Genomic DNA, 17,891 nt, shown 5'->3' on the forward strand with positions numbered 1-17,891 from the left:
GGCTTTCAAAAGTAACAGTGTATAGCAGAACAGAACAAAGGGTTAAACCAACCCTGGATAGATTTTTTCTCCCTGTTTGCTGTGTTGGATTTCTTTGCTGATACATCCTGTACTCCACTCAGCAAACTGTACATATTTGCAGCATTGTTCCAGTGCCTTGACATTGTTTGATTTAGCGTGGTCAATAACATTTAGCTGCATTCGTACAGTACCTAAAATACAGGGGGGGAAAGGGATCATACTACAACTGTCTGGACACGTAACCCAAGTCCTTTCATTTGTAGGAAGGCTGCTGTATCCATGTGACTGTATTTTTTTTTTCATAGACTGTAGACATTTCACAGAAATTTCAGTGTTCCACCTCAAACCCAGCCAATAAAAAGGGGCCAGAGCTTGACGGAGACATGCTTTATGACGACCATGGGCACTCTTATCTCTTACCTTAGCAAATACATGATTATTGTGGAGCTGCTCTCTGCCTGCACAGGACCCCAGACTGGATCATGCACACTAAGGCAAATGCATGGTAAGGCATGGTATTTTTTAAATATTTACCCCCTATTTGCATTCAGCAAAGTTTTCCCTTTTTTAATAATAAATATCTTAATGTGTGAACTAAGGCAGCAAGCTTGCACCTGTACAGTTTGTGTCTGTAGATCAAGTGAAATATTATATAATATTATATAACTGTAACGTTAATGGAAGTGGGTGCAAGTGGAATGTTTTTCTTCACAAACACAGTTCTGTTTGCTTATTTTGCTGATGGATTTGCCAAACTATTTGTGGATAAAAAAACTTAAATGGAAAAGTAATTGTGGGTTACAATTATGGAAAGATTTTTAAAATCCTTGTTAATTCACATTCTCTGTAATATAATAATACATTTACAGGGATTCTATGGGGCAGTTCACCCAAAACAATAAATTATGTTTCCCCTTACCTGGAGTACTATCTATCCATCCAGATACTTTCACTGAGATTTGGCTAGTGGAAGCATTTTTGGGTGGACTGCCCCTTTAATTGTTAAAGGGGTAGAGTAAAGCAGACAATTGTGCAGATATATACAAACAACTGTACAAAACATGAAGTTAACCATGGTCATAATGTTATAAACCTGTATGCCGTATGCCTGTATTAATCCTGCATTCCAAGCGTGAATAACATCATTGAGCGGTAGGAAGACATTTTTATTGATATATTATAAACGATGAGTAGCTATAGAGTAGAAGATGTTATTGGGGGGTGCTTTAGTCCTGTGTGTGTTTGAGGCACTATGCATTAAAGAACAAGCATGGGAGTGCATCTGTGTGCTTTTGAGTCTTCACATGTACAAGTTCAATGGAAATTTCCCTGACCCCTGTTAAAAAAGGAATGAATTGAATCTACAATCAGCAAAAATTGGGGAGAAACGATTATAATGGACTGCCACAGTGGCTTACCACAAGAAGGAATTTTCTAGTAAATAGTAAAACCAGATTTGATTCAGAAAAATGGAATTGTCAGACTATTCTCCAAGGCTAACAATAATTGGAGCTGTTTCACAGTAAATACAAATCCCAGGGCCTCCATTTCAAGACTTCAAGAAGAAACACCAATCTCATGCTAAATAGCTGTTCGTGGGTTTTCCTCTTTATATTGGATATGGCTATGCTTCAATGGTTTTTCACTGCATTCTGTTCTATCCTTGTCTATACTTTTTTTTTCAGTTTCAATAACTAGGAGAGGCCGGGCCATAAAAGCAAGTAGCTCAGCTTTTATAAGCACAGTCTTGCATATAGTATCTATATTGGGAACTACATGAGCAGCTAATCTCTTGGCTCAGGTTTCTAAAGATAACAGACTCAAGTTTCCATAGCAAGAAAGGTAGGAGATGATCATTCATAATTATCAGACACTTCTGTAACCCTGATATGTTTTTCTATTTCCATGTGAAGCTGCTGTTCGTTTGAAGACTACAAGCTGACAACAGAATGGCTGCTGAGCCAGACGAGACACAGGCCCAAGATCGCTGTCATCTGTGGGTCAGGGCTGGGCCTCCTGGCCGACTGTGTCCTCAACAAGCAGACTTTCCATTACACAGAGATCCCCAATTTCCCTGTGAGCACCGGTAAGTGATCAAACAAAGGTGGTCACCCCTGTGCACATTTGTGTGTGTGCGTGCAAGCCGGTGGATTCATACAAGCAAAAGTTTTCTGGAGCCACAATTATTCTTTATTTGGTGTACCTGCCCAGGCTCTCAGACAATTTCATCAGAAAACTGAGATTCTTCCTGTTTTGTGTACTAGTTTGTTTTGTAAAAATAGAATCCCCCTTTTCTTATTCGATGGCTTTCTTTTTTATTGCCTAAGTTTAGGCCAGCACATGCCTGCCTGCCCTCGCTCTGGATAATAGCGTCTGTTAAATGCCTTGTAATGCCCTCAGTCAGTGGGCATGGTGTCACTGTGTATTAGTGTGAGGATGCCTGTAAGTACTTGGATGCATCTGTGTCCATATCCTTGTCTTTGCGTATCCAGATCCTATAGCATTGCCTAGCATTGTCTATGGAAACTGGAAGCACGGCCTGCCGAATATGCACTGTTCTGTAAAGGGAATGAAAAGAGGTAATTGGATTGGCCATGAATGAAACCCGCTTCAACACATCCAATGATATTATATTCAGCATAATTCAGCTCATTTGCCACCCACACCACTTGCTTTCAGCTTTGCTCTTTCGCCTCGTTTCGGCAACGTTCAGTAGCCACACCCAGTGCGCACCCTGCCCATTCCATTGACTGTACCTAATGTTACCACCAGCCACTTGATTAATGGTTAGCCAAGCCTAATCTCTTGCAAACCCCCCAACTCACTACTGTAGTTGCCAATTCATACACCTCCTATTGCCCTCCTCTTTCTATCTATCTATTTTTAGTTAAACATACTGTAAAGGTACATACTATAGATACGTAGATTTTAGTTTTAACTGTCAACTGTGCCAATGTACAGGAATGGGGCACTCAAGCAACATCAAGTGACCACTGAGGGGGGGATCTCAAGCGTCCTGACTGACAGGGGACCTCAAATAATTATTCTGTACTGTAATTATACAGCAATAGTGGGACTTGGGATAGTGGGGCCCAATGTGAGATCTTTTCATGGGTTCCACAATCCCTAGAGGGTCTGTGACTGACTCTCTCTCAAATCTGTATTAAGGGGTTTGCTTTCATGTGTTGTTGTGTTTCTTCCATATGATAAAATAACTCGCAATTCCTGTAGCCCAGAGGAAGGGTCTTTCTTTTGCTATACAATCCTTTAATGGTGGTAACATTGGGTACAGAGTTTTAGTGTCTTTCCCTTATCTTCTTGTTATGCTTGTCACTGCTGGTTAAGAGAGGATTATTGATCATCTCTTCAGTAAAGCCTTTTAATTACAAACCCTAATTGTTGTTTCAGTCTATCACTGACCCCATCAAGCATTAGTCAACAGCCAAGCGTATTGCTTGGAAGCAGAATAGATTAAACTTACTAATAATGACCAAGTTACAGTACTAAGATAGACTGCTAATCGAAACTGAACTTAATCACTTAATTTTAGATTGTTTTTGTTTTTTATTCTAGTCCACTCAATAACTATGTTATTTCTGCTTCAGTTGTGAACAGCAGATTTAATGAAGGGAAGTATATAAATTGCAATTATTTCAAGATCCACTTACTGCATAGCACTTTTATTTTCCATCCTTGCATTCTACTAAACAATTTCTTAGTTACAGTACATTGATTTGTTTTTGTCCTTGTGTTGGTAATGAAGAATGTATTGCTTGGGGGTTGGATTATATCCAGCTAGATGTACTGTATCTGTACAATCATATTTGACAAATGCGTAGGATTTGGCTGATAGGGCATTCATAATGCTACATTTGGGGTGATGATTTGAGTTTGAGTTTTCAATTAATGTATGATTTTTTATTGGCCTCATAAACTTGTCTGGAAACAGCAAATCAAGATGTGGTCATTAAAATGTTAGTGTACTCATTAATTTTCAGTGTTTACGAAGTAAATTCTTTCAGCAGTCTAATCCCCCCCCCCCCTAATAGTTGCTTCACCATCATTCAGTGCCCACAGAAGAAAGAGAGAATGGCTGCTCTAACACAGCTGTAATTATTCAAGCCATATCTCATTACGCAGCATTTTAGGGGCAAACAAATCTCACCAGCCAGAACCCAAGGTTAAATTAGCATACTTTCCAACCACTGAACATCATTTTCCGCTCTCAAAAGTTTCACACCACCTTGTTAAATAGTTTTACTAAAGGAAACTGTGAAAACATTGTATGATTGACAATTTTACAACTATACAATTTTGAATATAATCAATGCCGTTTTCATTGTGCTCTTTAGAGAGCAGAATACTTTTTCATTATTATTGATAAACCTAAGGAATAAACCAACATGTTCAGTATTGTCAGTTGGCCGTATAGCTGTTAACAACAAATTCATGTGCTCACGAGTACATACTGAAATGATTTTATTGCCAAAAATTCCCCAAAGAGATGTTTTAAGAGAAAAATATAGTTGGTGGTGCTGTAGATTGTAAATCTGGAATTTTAAAGGAGGTATTGATTACAAGTCATCCATTTGTTTTGGAATTTGTGTGTTAACATTGGGTGAAGCCTCATTTTAATATCTGCATTGACATTGCATTGATATCTTCAGAAAGATTGGGGATGTGCAATATGTAAATTCTGGGACAGATATCAATAATATTTATCTGCCCATATTGGTTGGTGCAATACTTCCCTGTTGTACATTATATCACATATGAAACCTGTAACCAAGTGGAATAAGTAAATGTGCTGTAGATACTTTATAAGCATAATATTTTCACTTGATTTACAGTATCCACAGTGCAGAAAATGCATTGCTTCTCTGATGTATGTACTATGTTGCATCAGCATATTGGTGTGTGTGTGCGTGTGCGCGTGTGCGTGTGAAATGTGAAAATGGCGATATGGTGAAATTGAAATACTGAAATTCTTCAGTGAGTTAAAACACACAGAATATTGGCCCAATTATAGGAACTGGATTCAGATGGAAACTTCTCAGTGGAAATTTTATAAACAACATTCTTTTAAAAATACCACCTCTTGAAGTTCTGATGCATACCTTCTCACCTTTGGACGGCCCCATTTGCTTCCCCACTGTGTTATTTCCCTGCAGTCCCTGGGCATGAGGGCCGTTTGGTGTTTGGCCACATTAAGGATAAGTCCTGCGTCTTCATGCAAGGGAGGTTTCACCTTTACGAGGGATATTCATTGTGTAAGGTAAGTTACTGTTGAAAGTAAACCAAGAGAACCATTTGCAGTAAAGCATTGCCTGTATCTCTACCATCAATTGCAGTCTACTATGCATGCTTCCATGCAGGCTTTCCAGCTCACTGGCTAGAACATGCTTCTCAATGTGTGAGAGCACAGGTACAATTCAGTTTCCTTACGTTGGGATCACACAGAGGACCTCATCACAAGCCTCAGTATATCTTCCATAATAGGAAAAAAGCACTGTACTATAATGTACTTCTTTGGTTGTTGGAATAAAGTGCTTATTAATCATAGTCCTCCCAGCTACCGAGTCAAATAACAAATTTGTTTGAATTGAAAATCTACTGTAATCACAATCGCAATCTACTGTGGTTATGTTATGTTTGCTAACAATTTATAGTTGATCTCTGGCTATTTAATTAAGTGAGACATTTATCCAATTCTCACAATGGAAATAGGTGAATATTGATGGAGACTTTAACTTATACGAGCTGTGATAAAAGCACCTGTTGAAAGTGAATCAGTATTTTAATTTCTTTTTCCATCTTTGTCTTGGTGATGGTGTTTCCTGCAGTTTCCACAGAATATGTAAACACATTTTGTGGTTTTCACAGAGTATGTAAATATAACTCTGGGGTTTTCACAGAATATGTAAACTGAACTTTGTGGTTTTCACAGAGCATGTAAATGGAACTCTGTGGTTGTCACAGAGCATGTAAATAGCATTCTAGAAAGTAATGCAGAAAAACAACAATGGTGCAGTTTCTCCCCCTACTACTACTAGCAGTGAACAGCCCCCATCACTGATCTTCACTGTGGGAGTCTCATCAGTCACCATATATTACTATCCTATCCCTCTCATTTGGATATATAAATATTTGCCATATTTATCAGCAAGCTTCTCTTTGCTTCAATTAGCCTTTGGAGCTGCAGAGCTTAAGGGTGCCCTGATACCAGTGCCTTGGGCCTCCCCAGTGATTTAACAAGGACAAGGAAATTCAAGGGAGACTTGTCCCTTGGCATCTACTCCTGTACAGGCTATGAGCTTTATTCCTCACTATTAAACATTGTGAGGCATGACGATGGAGGCTGAATATGGCACGAGAAGTGCTGATTCTGTAAAGACAAATCGGGAGCATATTGTATGGTTCAGGAGAGCGGACTCTAGTCTTAAACTGCATTGCCAGATAATGTTTATTTTTGCGCTTTGGCCACTCTGCCACTCATGACTGGGGTATCTTTTTGGCCAATTACTTAAATCAACATACATAGCAAGGAAACATGCTACACTGTTTGTGTTACTGTATCTGCCAGTCACTTTATAACAATATATTAGTTGCCATTCGTCCTGCAATAAATCTATCATTCATTGCATCTACACAGTGCACATTTGAAAGAGGATGTTTGCAGTGAGTATTGCTAATTGTATTATTCTATCAGCCTTTATGTACAGCTTATAATAAGATGATTAATAAATTAAAGACAAGTTGGCATTACAAAGATATACACTATAATTTATTTTGGATCCTTTTTGAACAAACCTTTTAGGTGAATGAAATAAACTGTATCACCTCCATGTAACCATTTATAAGTAAATAAATAAATGTGGTTCTTCTTATACTCTATTCCCCAACAGCTAGCAGGTGGGTTCTCTTTTAATTTCTAATGAGGGATAATAAAAAAAGATAACAAAAAAATGATTTGTTGTGCAGCGCTTAATGATTTAGCAAACCAGGCAGAGGTAAGAAATATTGCGTTCACTACCTAAGCAAATGGAATACGCAATTCCGCTAACAGTCCCAGCATACATTGGGCGAAAGGCAGGAATACACCCTGGACAGGTCGCCAGTCCATCGCAGGGCACACACACCATTCACTCACATACTCATACCTACGGGCAATTTAGACTCTCCAATCAGCCTAACCTGCATGTCTTTGGACTGTGGGAGGAAACCGGAGTACCCGGAGGAAACCCACACAAACACGGGGAGAACATGCAAACTCCGCACAGAGAGGCCCCGGCCGACGGGTATTCGAATCCAGGACCTCCTTGCTGTGAGGCGGCAGTGCTAACCACTGCACCATCCGTGCCACCCTGGAACTACTTTACAATAGCATAAATAGGGAAAAGACACTCAAGGGTGTGATTTACTTGGGTTACACGATTCTTAGAAGAAGGAGTTGGGGTGTCCCTTCCCTGACAAAATGGCTGCCATGCATCATTGAACACTGTACATATTGGAGGTGGATGAGGTCAGTTACGCCCCCCTCCCCCACCACCTCTCTGTAAAGTGCTGTTAGAGGGACCGAAAGCACAAACATAAATCACTTTCATTGGTGTATTTGCCTCTGGGATTTCTGAAGATTTGGCCAGCATTCCTTGTTAAAGCTTTACCTATCTGAGTGCTTTGTCACATTAAAGAGGACTAAATTCAAAGGGTTGTATGTTGTACTTGAAGACTTTAAGAGAAGACATAAAACAAGCCGCACACAATTTAAGAGAGATTGGATGGTGGTGACCTGTCCTACTCTATCAAAGCTGTCATCGGCTGCTGCAGCAAGTCATGATGCTTTCGAGAAAGGGGGGGAGAAAATCAATTCAGGCTAAATTTACCCCCAACCAATCCAACTCTGGTTTCAGAGCCCTGTCCTCCGCCCTTCTCCATATTGACTACGTTTCTGCATCGCACCATGATTCCAGTTCAACCCACACACACACTCACACACACACACATACACATGCACACACTCCATATAATCCACAGGCAGAATCCCAAGCCACAACATGCTATTTTCAGTTGAACAACAGTGCTATCTATCTCTGTGTACTGGTAGAATAACAAATCTACTAAAATAATTTAATATTTAAATTGAATATGGACTTCACAGTACAAGAGCCCTATGTATCCAGAGAATAGCTGTTCTTCAGAAAGAACATTCAATACCGTATTACAAAGCCTACTTATATACCAGGCATTTAAAATACAGTTCTGCATCGTAATTGGTTTTAGCCTCGCATAATGCTAATAAATGTGGAAAATAGCTTGTGTTCAGATTAAGGGGTACGAACTACAGCCACACTTAAGGGATATGAACATAGCCAATATAACTGTGGCCCCAACTGTGTTTTCAGTGTGCTTCACCAGAGCAGAGATTTATTTACAAGTTTAATTGGAACTTTTGCTTTATTAGTCCTTATCATCCCATGTGACAAAGGCAGCCACACACCCTTAAAATGTGCGAAGGACTGTTGGGCCAGGCTTTATCTGACTGCCCGGTTTAATCTGATATTGATTGTGATCGAGCGGCTCATCACCGGTCTTCTCTGCAGTAGGATTGAAGGACTGCTCTAGGTTACTGCGGGCCAGCGCTGTCAGCAGTCCACAGGGATGCACTGCACTGAGCACAGTCTGTAAAGGCCACCTCTGGGCATTCCATCCTGTAACAAAAGAAGCACAGGAGACTTCAGCTCCTTTCTTCTGTATTACAAGGGGAAATATTAATTAGACAGCCCTGATTGGAGAGAAGGGTCAGGAGAGAGAGAGGAACAAAGCACGCAGCTGGAAAAGTCATATGGCATTCAGACCCGTTTGCCAATTATTGCACTGCAGGTTGAGAGCTACTTTCTCCCAACAAGACTTTGGTTCTGCCGCTAATTAGGATCCCATGACTTATCGCATACTGAAGGACAAAGAATCGCACCCCATGGCCCATCACCACTAACCAGCCATACCTGGGGTCATTTTAGTAACCTGGAATTCTAAGGGTGACAGTAATTTCACATTAGAATGGATGTTAGATGTTTATATGTGAAAGAGCAGGATGAAGGGAATCTTTGCACACCTCCAGTCAGTCATGTTTAAAAAGTTTAAAATGTCTGAAAGCCCTTCAAACTGAGAGTAGACAAAAGCTTTTTTGGAACCAATCAGAGCAAATGTATTGTGTAAACTAAAATATTCAGGTCTAAACTTACCAGCCAGTGATCACTTGTTTAAGGCTTCGAAGGGGCTTTTCCCAGGCTAAAATTATCCACAGTTAACTTACCTCCCTTTAACACCTGCATTTGTTTACCCAGGGCTAAGCTTTAGCTCTCTGCATTTAGGACTGATATCTGTACCCTGAAGCCCTAGCTAACATCCACTAGCAAAAGGAGCACATAAACCATCTTTAAATTTAATTTCTACTGATTTGTGATTGGATTAGTGATTATAAAACAACAAAGAATTAAATTCCTATAGAAACTGACATTTGGTTACTATCTAATAATATACTTATTAATTCACCTTGACAATGAATAATAATCCATCTGTCCATCCATTATCTAGCCCACTTATTCTTGGTTAGTGTTGCAGGGGGTGCTGGAGCCTATCCCAGCATTCACTGGGTGACAGGCAGGAATACGCCCTGGACAGGCCCTCACAGGGCACATGAATACTAATTTAAATTTTAAATAAATACTTTTTAAAAACAGCTGGAAAGAGTAGAGAGGGAATATTAGCTGCTATTTGCTAATGATTAGTCTCCTAAATGTACATCATTAAGCAAATGATCTGTAATGCATTCAATTGGCTATGAAACATTTAAGCTGGGCGGTTGTGGATCAGAGTCAAGAATTGATTCTTTTGGAATTGATTCACCATCCATACATCATTGTAGGTGATAGTGAAATACAGTTTAGCAAAATGTTACAAAGGTTCTTTTGTAGGTGGTTAATGTGTTTTTGGGGAACTTGTAAAACTGGGCATTAATAACAGTACAATTGTCAAATGCGATATTGGATTGTAGTTACCAGAAACCATCTGTAATTTGTTGCGATAATTCACTTAAGTGGATGCTGCCAGCCGATTCTGTCTTTTGTTGGCTGTAGCAACAAAAGAGCTGGATTTTGCTAAGTCAATTATGGGCCTATAGAGATTTTGTATTGTAACCATGTCAATTTTGCTTTATGTAACTAAAAAAGAATGACAACTTCAAAAATAGAATATGAATTACAGGATATGGATAGTGTATATCCATTTATCTAAGACTGGAGCCCAGCAGAGAAACGTGATTCAGTTAGCAGAGCAGAGTTGGAGATCATCATGAGTATGTTCAAATTAAGTATAATAGGCCCATTCAGCTGGCCTGACCCCACTTGCTGGTGACTATTTTGCCACTATTTTTGGTTACCTCTGGGGATATATGGGGATATCCCCAAAATGTAAGTGCTAATGCAGCCCAGGAGTATGGTCAGCTAAGCCCAAGGCTAATGTTGGTGTAGGTGTGAAACCTCACCTTACTAACAGCCCCCTTAAGTAAAAAAAATGTTCAGCGTGGAAAGCCCTCAGGAGTCCACATGGGGTTATAGGATCATTTTCAGTCAGACAGCATCCCTTGGTTACCGGTGCTACTTTACCTCAGTACTCCCTAGCTACTCACCAGGTACCAGACCAGTTACCAGTTTTCATCTTTGAGTGATGCGTCTCTCTTTGGATCAGGAGCTTGCACTCCTGTCGTAATGGGTCAAATAACAGCCTTAAACACTAACACAAAATCCTATCATGAGGCTTGGTGTCCTTAGCCTGCAGTCTCTTCCCCAGCCTTCCACGGGCAAATTATTTCCTGACATAAAAAAGGAAAATCTTTTGGGAAGCCTGGCAGTAAAGTGTGAAATACACCTTTGCTTGTCAGTTTATCAACTAATCTCCACCCCCCCCCCCCCCCCCCACCCCCCACAGTGCCTGATTTTACGCTGTCAGGCCCATTGTTGGCAGTTTCACATGTCGCCTGGGGCCTGTCAGTCCAACGGCCCCTGACAAGGTATGACATCCCTATTGAGCCGCTCTATACTGAGGCTGGGGAGTGCATTATTCATACCCCTACGCTGTGACAGATCTTGTAATGGGCTTCTGTAGAATCCTATATTTATCTCATTCATAACTGAAAGCCTTTTCAATTACTCCGTGATGGCTGGAGTTGGTTGGCATTGCCAGTCACATTCAGTTAAAGGGCATGTTTGTAAAACAGTGAGAGAGAAGGCTTTGACTCATTGAAGCTACAACGTTGTGGAACAGTAAGGGTTTAGCAGATAAAAAAAGTTATTTTCTCTCTTTTTTTGCTTTTGTTCAAATCCCATCGGTCAAACTCCAAAAAAGGCTGTCATTCTCTCTCTGTGGACTCTATCCCAGTTACAAGCCCCCGGGGTAGCTTACTTTTTTGGTTAAAAAAAAATATTATTTCAGTTTTACTTTAAGCTTTCTATTGGCCAAGATAGATTTTGTGCATGGTGAAGGATACTTTAGATAATCAGCAAACTAATGGCAGGTATAGGGCCATTTGAGTGTTTGTGGTTTAAGGCAAGTTAACTGTAAAGCAGCTTCCACAGTGGTAATATGCTGTTGTATATATATATATGTGTGTTTATATTATCAGATTCTTTTCTTTTTTTTTTAAAGCCACTGCACTCAAGGAAAGAAGTACCAATACAAATCATGTTTATAATTGTGAATATATGCTATAAAATGAATGTGTCCATATGTATAGTCTCTGCAGCACAGAACCTCAAACTTCCCAACAAGGCTGGTTATAAGGAGTTTATCAAAGGTCTGCCATATTATTATTATTATAAAACAATGGGCCTCATTTATCAAATGTGATCAAACGTGTCCTATAAAAACGCAACAGGATTCAACATTAAAATGGATGATGTTTCATTCCGGTAATCCTGATTAATTAATGCTTAAGTGGAGTTGAATATAAATTCCATAGAACACGTAAAAAGGTTTGCTATAAATAGGGTGTAGCCTGCTCAATCCGTCATTTATATGGCTGGCCTCTCTTTACATTACATGTACATTTATTGCTTTTGCCTATTAGAAGATTTGGGGCATAGCGTAATCTACTTCGGAAAGTGCTCATCTTCAAAGACCAAGTCGATTTCTTTTGTGAGGCTCACAGAAGAAACAACAAACAATAACGGCGAATTCAAGGTTACACCTACAAACATCATGTTATATGGCATGTGGCTGATGCCCTTCATTTATTTATGAGTTTTGTTTTTTGCTTTGCATTTAATGTCAGAGGTTGACGTGAATTGTTTTTCCCAGTCAGAAGGTAGTAGTTTGGTCATTCAAATATGATGTGAAAGCAGCATTTGGCTTTGTAGCTATGGCTGACCTCTCTTTACATTACAATTACTGCTTTAGTACCACATAACCGCTTTGTTTGAGGCTTGTGACACCTCCTTCTAGCTCTCTGCAAGGACAGGGAAAACGTATCAGCTATTGCTGTCACCCACCTGTGGGATTCCAGACAGTGACATATCTCCTATAATTCGCCAATGCATTACTCCAGCCCTGTACTTTCCTTCCCCCAGTGAAGCCTGGAAGGCAGCAGCTTGTGGAACTAGCTAGCTCAGTAACATAGATACAGACAGATTTTTTTAAAGATACATGAAAGCTGCCAGTGAAGTAATAATATGTAGCTACACATAATCTGTGATTGGTGGAGCTGTAACTGCTGCCTTCCAGGCTTCACTGTTTAATGTCGAACAATTTTATTTTTACCTGCAGCATAGTGCGCGTTTCTTGAGCTAGGCTATATATTGGCAGGCTTTAGTCTTCCCCAGCTCAGACAGTTAACTGCTTAAACTTTCTTTTTTCAGCTATCTCTTTAAATAGCTGAAATTTCATATATAGAATTTTATGGGTGTCAATTTATGCTAATACATTTAGTGAACACGCCAATGATGTATGCTTACTTGGTATTTATCAACATACAGACGTGGATATGAAAATAAGCTGTGTCTACGTGTGTTTGATAAATCCAACGGAATTCGTTGGTTCAGTACCTATCACACATAAATTTGCTCACGGATTTCCGAAAATATTGATGAGCAGCAGTCAGGCACCAATTACATGAGACATCCCTTATTCTTGTTAATCCCATTGGCCATCTATCCGACGGAACCCACATACAGTACCGTATATACTATATAATTGAGACGGGTGCGTGGGGGTTGGACCCAAAATGCACGACTCAGAAACAATAGTAATATAAAGACCCCTCAGGGCTTTATTCGGGACGAATCCCAGGAGAGTAGTCAACACAAGCAAAGTCCATACACGTAGATCCAGCCAAACAAAAAGTAAACAAACAAAAAGCACGGTGCCGAGGGAAGAGGCAAACTCGTAGTCGGTAGACGTGCAGGGAGGTCCGGTAGCAGGAGAGCTGTCAGCGGGGCAGATGAACAGACGGACGGCAGGCGGAGGCGTAGTCGTGGACGAAGCGGGAGTCGAAACCATGAAACAATCAGCGAAGCAAAAGTACAAAAACGGTAGGCAAGGACGAAGTCAAAAAACAAACGATGGTCACAAAACAGAAATCAATAAACAATGGTCGGTAAACAGGCGTGGATCGTAACGTGTAATCAAACAGTAAATAATGCTCAAGAGTTGCGTGGTAAACAGAGGCAGACAATTTCGCAGTGAACAGTTGCGCGACTGGGCTATAAATGCAGGTGTAGACAGGTGTAGACAATTAGTTAGAGCGTAGCAAGGAAATGGAAAACGGGTGCGATGGATGACAAGTTTAACAAGGAGATTAGTAATCGTTAGTAATAAACCTATCCTGCCCTAGCATTAGTAAATTAGTAAATGACATGCACGAGAAACGTAAGGTAACATGAACACATGATTAGTTTGTTAGTCTCTACCTAATCCTGATCTAGCGTTAGTAGTTTTAGTAAATAGACAAATAGAAACAATTAGGAAGTGAATGACAGAAGGAGAGAGAGAGAAAAGGCGGAACGCAAGGTTTGCGGAAAAACATGTAAAAGTGTATGCATAAACCGTGACCAGTTAACGTAACAATAAACATAAATCAAAACATGACACAACGCGAAACTAAGACGATAACCACTAAACATAACCAGGAATATAATCGTACGAAAACATAACTAGACATGACAAGAAAATAAATCGTAACGAGACATAACTAAACATGACAAGAAAATAAATCGTAACGAAACATAACTAAACAACATGACGAACCTAGACAACATAATACATGATAAGACACTACGTGACTAAGATAACATAAATAAACATAAATCAACATAAAACATGGCGAGACCGACCTGAAACGTGACAATAATAACTTTATTCAAGAGAGTTTTCTGAAGTTAAAAACGGTTGTTGAACCAACGTGGCACACTCATACAATTCCTTCGTACAAAAAAAGTAAGATTAATTTATGGTAAGAATATGAAAATGTTCTTGCATGAGGCCCAATGTGTGTGACCAATTTGCCAACCTTGACTTACCTGGCCCTCCTAGGTCACATTCCCCGTGAGGATATTCAAGCTGTTGGGAGTGGAGACTATTATTGTGACGAATGCTTCCGGAGGCCTGTGTCAGGACTTCAAAGTGGGCGACATTATGATCATTAAGGACCACATTAACTTGCCAGGCTTCGCGGGACAGCACCCACTGTGTGGACCCAATGATGAACGGTAGGCTCCAGGGGCCGGGAGCAGGTACACCACAGAGCCACATGATGCAACCACACCAAAAAAAAGACCTATTTTAAAGGCTCTTGCATTTGTATGTCATTTAACTCCATTGTTTTAATGCTAATGTTTCACATTTTTGAAGTATGACATACTTGGTAACATTAATGAAATCCTCAATTACAGCAAGGGCCAAAACATTTTGGCAATTCACCAAGACAATGATCCCAAAATCAACCAAGAAATGATTAAGTGACTATAAAATTATTTAGTTTTGTAATGTATATTGCCGTATAATACTTCACAATTTCTTTTTCATAAATATGTTGAATCTATTTTGTAGGAGAAGGGAGAAATATCTATATATATATCTGTCTTTTTCAAATAAACAACAAATACATAGAATGTAATTTTCTTTTAAGGTTTGGGATCCGTTTTCCATGCATGTCGGATGCCTACAGCAAAGACCTGCGGAAGCTGGCCCTGGATATCAGTGCTGAGCTGGGCTACTCTGACTTTGTTCGGGAGGGTGTTTACTGCATGGTCAGTGGGCCCAACTTCGAGACTATCGCCGAGGCCCGTATGCTGCAAATTCTTGGGAGTGACTCTGTGGGTGAGACCCTGACCACAATTTTTTCCACGGAACGCAAGAAAAAAAGGCCCTTTCATGCAGTGCAGGCAAAGTAGCTCCCACCGCCAGCTCAGAAAGGTTCTTCACACATGACATTTCTTCTGTCCGCTGTCCTTTCATCCTCCATTGGGCTCATGAGCATTCTAATTGGTCCCTCCTTGTAGCTCCTTGGTCTCATAAATAAATGATCAGACTCTAGCTGCTAGAGCAGCGCTATCTGCTTCAGAGCAGAGGAGAATGACACTAATTAGCAGAGGAGAAATCAATACTGAAGAATAGACACATTCTATCTTTAGCAAACTGCAATGATGCACTGAGAGTAAAATGACAAATGCAGACCCTTGAATGTAGACCCTCCCTATCTCACCATTTTCTCACTGGTGAACCGTTCCAACACATCATCATCTAATGGCATGAGAAGTAGCACTGCTGCTTGTCATACAGCTGTAACCTTTGACCCAATGAGGAATGAGGGTGCATACATTAGGTAGGCTAAGCTCTATGTTGGGGAAACTTGACTTCTAATGACAAGGTTACCTCCCACTGGGAGGGAAGCAATCTCATTAAGTATTGACAGTGAGAACAGGGACTGGCTTGGGCAAACATGTATGGGTTATTAATGATGCAATGGGATCCTGGCGGTGTATTTCCCTATAAAGATAATTGGCATTTAATTAAGAGCTTCTTTCCTTCCACCCTTTGTCTACCCCCCTAACCTCTGCCTCCTCTGTCTTCTGACCACCCCCTATTCTCCTTCTCCCCCAGGCATGAGCACGGTTCCCGAGGTGACGGTGGCCAAGCACTGTGGCCTGCGTGTGTTCGGACTGTCCCTCATCACCAACAAGGCATCGCTGGACTACAACCACGAGGAGAAGGTCAACCACGAGGAGGTGCTGCACATCAGCAAGATGAGGGCGGAGATGCTGCAGAAGGTCTTGAACACCCTCATCGCCCGTTCCCACCAGGTCGATGGGATTAACAGCAACTAGGATCCCTCTTCTCTTTCCATTCCCTCCGGCACCTTCTCAAAGCCTACTCCCCTTGCAGGCCCAACTGGTTGTCTACTTGTAATCACCTCATGCCCAGAAACAACCTCTACGAGAAACTGCTACTCAACTTTTCCATGCAGACTGATATTGATGTATGCCTGCTTTGATGACGTAGTACATATATTAAAGTGCAAAAGAATTTATAAAATGACTTCCAGCTATTATGTTAAATAATTTAGCCCATACTATATTAGCATTAAGGTACTTCCATATCAGTTGTGTGTCCATTTTCATGTGAAATTATCTGCATATACAGTGGACTCCATTGATAAATATGCACAAAAAATACTGTAAACTAAAATATTATGGTAATTGACATAAAGATTACTTTCCAACGTGTAAACTAGTGTGCTTTATTAATGTTTCAATGGAATCTTACATTTTTTCAAATAAAAAAATTATTTCCCATAAAACAGGTTTCACAATTATTGGCACCCCTGGTTTAATACATGGCTGTTGTCACCCCTGGCAAAGACGACAGCCATAGATCTTTGACCATGCAGAACCATGCAGAACTTTTCTACTGCAATTGATATCCTTGGGTCAGTGTTTGAGCGCTCATAAGCTGGTCTGAAAAACAGGGAGGGTGAAAATTTAAAAATGAAAACCTGAGCTGTAAGCAAGATCTCTTGCACAAAATGCTTGTGCTTGATCAAAAAAAACAATTTGTATTTCTTACCTTTTCAATTAGCCCTATCCACTTTGCCCTCTTGTGGTTGAGTCGTCAGCATCTCAAATTATTGTTGCGTTCATATTTATAAAATACAAAAAACTGTGACATAATAAAACTGTAAAACGGCTCTGCCAGATTGCTAAATAGACTCTTCGCTAGCGGGAACAGCAGTTTAGATGCTTATCAGCCTCATTATTTGTAAAGCAGGGCAATAAAACTCCACCCACCCCCATGCAACGCTCACGGTTTATAACCCTGACCTTGCCACAGACTCAGACTGTAAAAGGCATATTCTAACAATCCTTGATACAATTTCTCTATGTCAGAAATGACAGGATTTCGACTTGCTATAGATAAATCTGTAATTGTACTGGCTCACGGGGCTCTGGTTTTTAAATAAAGTTCAATTTTCAAATCTGCATTTGGATAGAAAGCATGAAGGTGATTAACCATTTTTGGAGAGCTTTGGGGACACTGGGTGCAGTTTTGGGAAAATGTATGAGGAATTTGAATGCCTGTCGATATCTTTACCATACCCAAGGTCTGGTATCAAACCTAGCAGCGACCAGCAGCCCTGCAGGGCAAAGAGTAACCGTTCAGAGAGGATGGGTTCACACATGCTGTCACACAAGAAGACAGTCTGAGCCCCACCCCAGATGTGACAAAAGGCCTTGGCAGGGCCATGCCCCCAATCCGTCTCCATATTGAATGCCAGGTTGAGTGGCAGTAGGTATCAATTCTAACCTCTTGGCATCGCTCAC

At 40.4% G+C, this 17,891-nt stretch overlaps 1 protein-coding gene across 1 annotated transcript; it reads left to right on the forward strand.

The window, feature by feature from the left end:
- Positions 1-373: 373 nt before the first annotated feature.
- On the forward strand, positions 374-16,870 carry pnp4b (purine nucleoside phosphorylase 4b). The gene is made up of 6 exons (XM_061258939.1): positions 374-526; positions 1,935-2,107; positions 5,193-5,296; positions 14,605-14,780; positions 15,200-15,390; positions 16,174-16,870. Exons 1-6 carry the CDS (start codon positions 504-506, stop codon positions 16,395-16,397), a joined length of 891 nt encoding a protein of 296 aa, XP_061114923.1. The 5' UTR covers positions 374-503; the 3' UTR covers positions 16,398-16,870.
- Positions 16,871-17,891: the final 1,021 nt, after the last annotated feature.

The sequence above is a fragment of the Conger conger genome, chromosome 1 (genome assembly GCF_963514075.1).
Source record: "Conger conger chromosome 1, fConCon1.1, whole genome shotgun sequence".
NCBI lineage: Eukaryota > Metazoa > Chordata > Actinopteri > Anguilliformes > Congridae > Conger > Conger conger.

Coding starts and splice junctions, on each gene's coding strand:
- pnp4b (XM_061258939.1), top strand. CDS start 504: ATGCACACTAAGGCAAATGCATG. Junction 527..1,934: donor CACACTAAGGCAAATGCATG/GTAAGGCATGGT, acceptor TTCCATGTGAAG/CTGCTGTTCGTTTGAAGACT. Junction 2,108..5,192: donor CAATTTCCCTGTGAGCACCG/GTAAGTGATCAA, acceptor ATTTCCCTGCAG/TCCCTGGGCATGAGGGCCGT.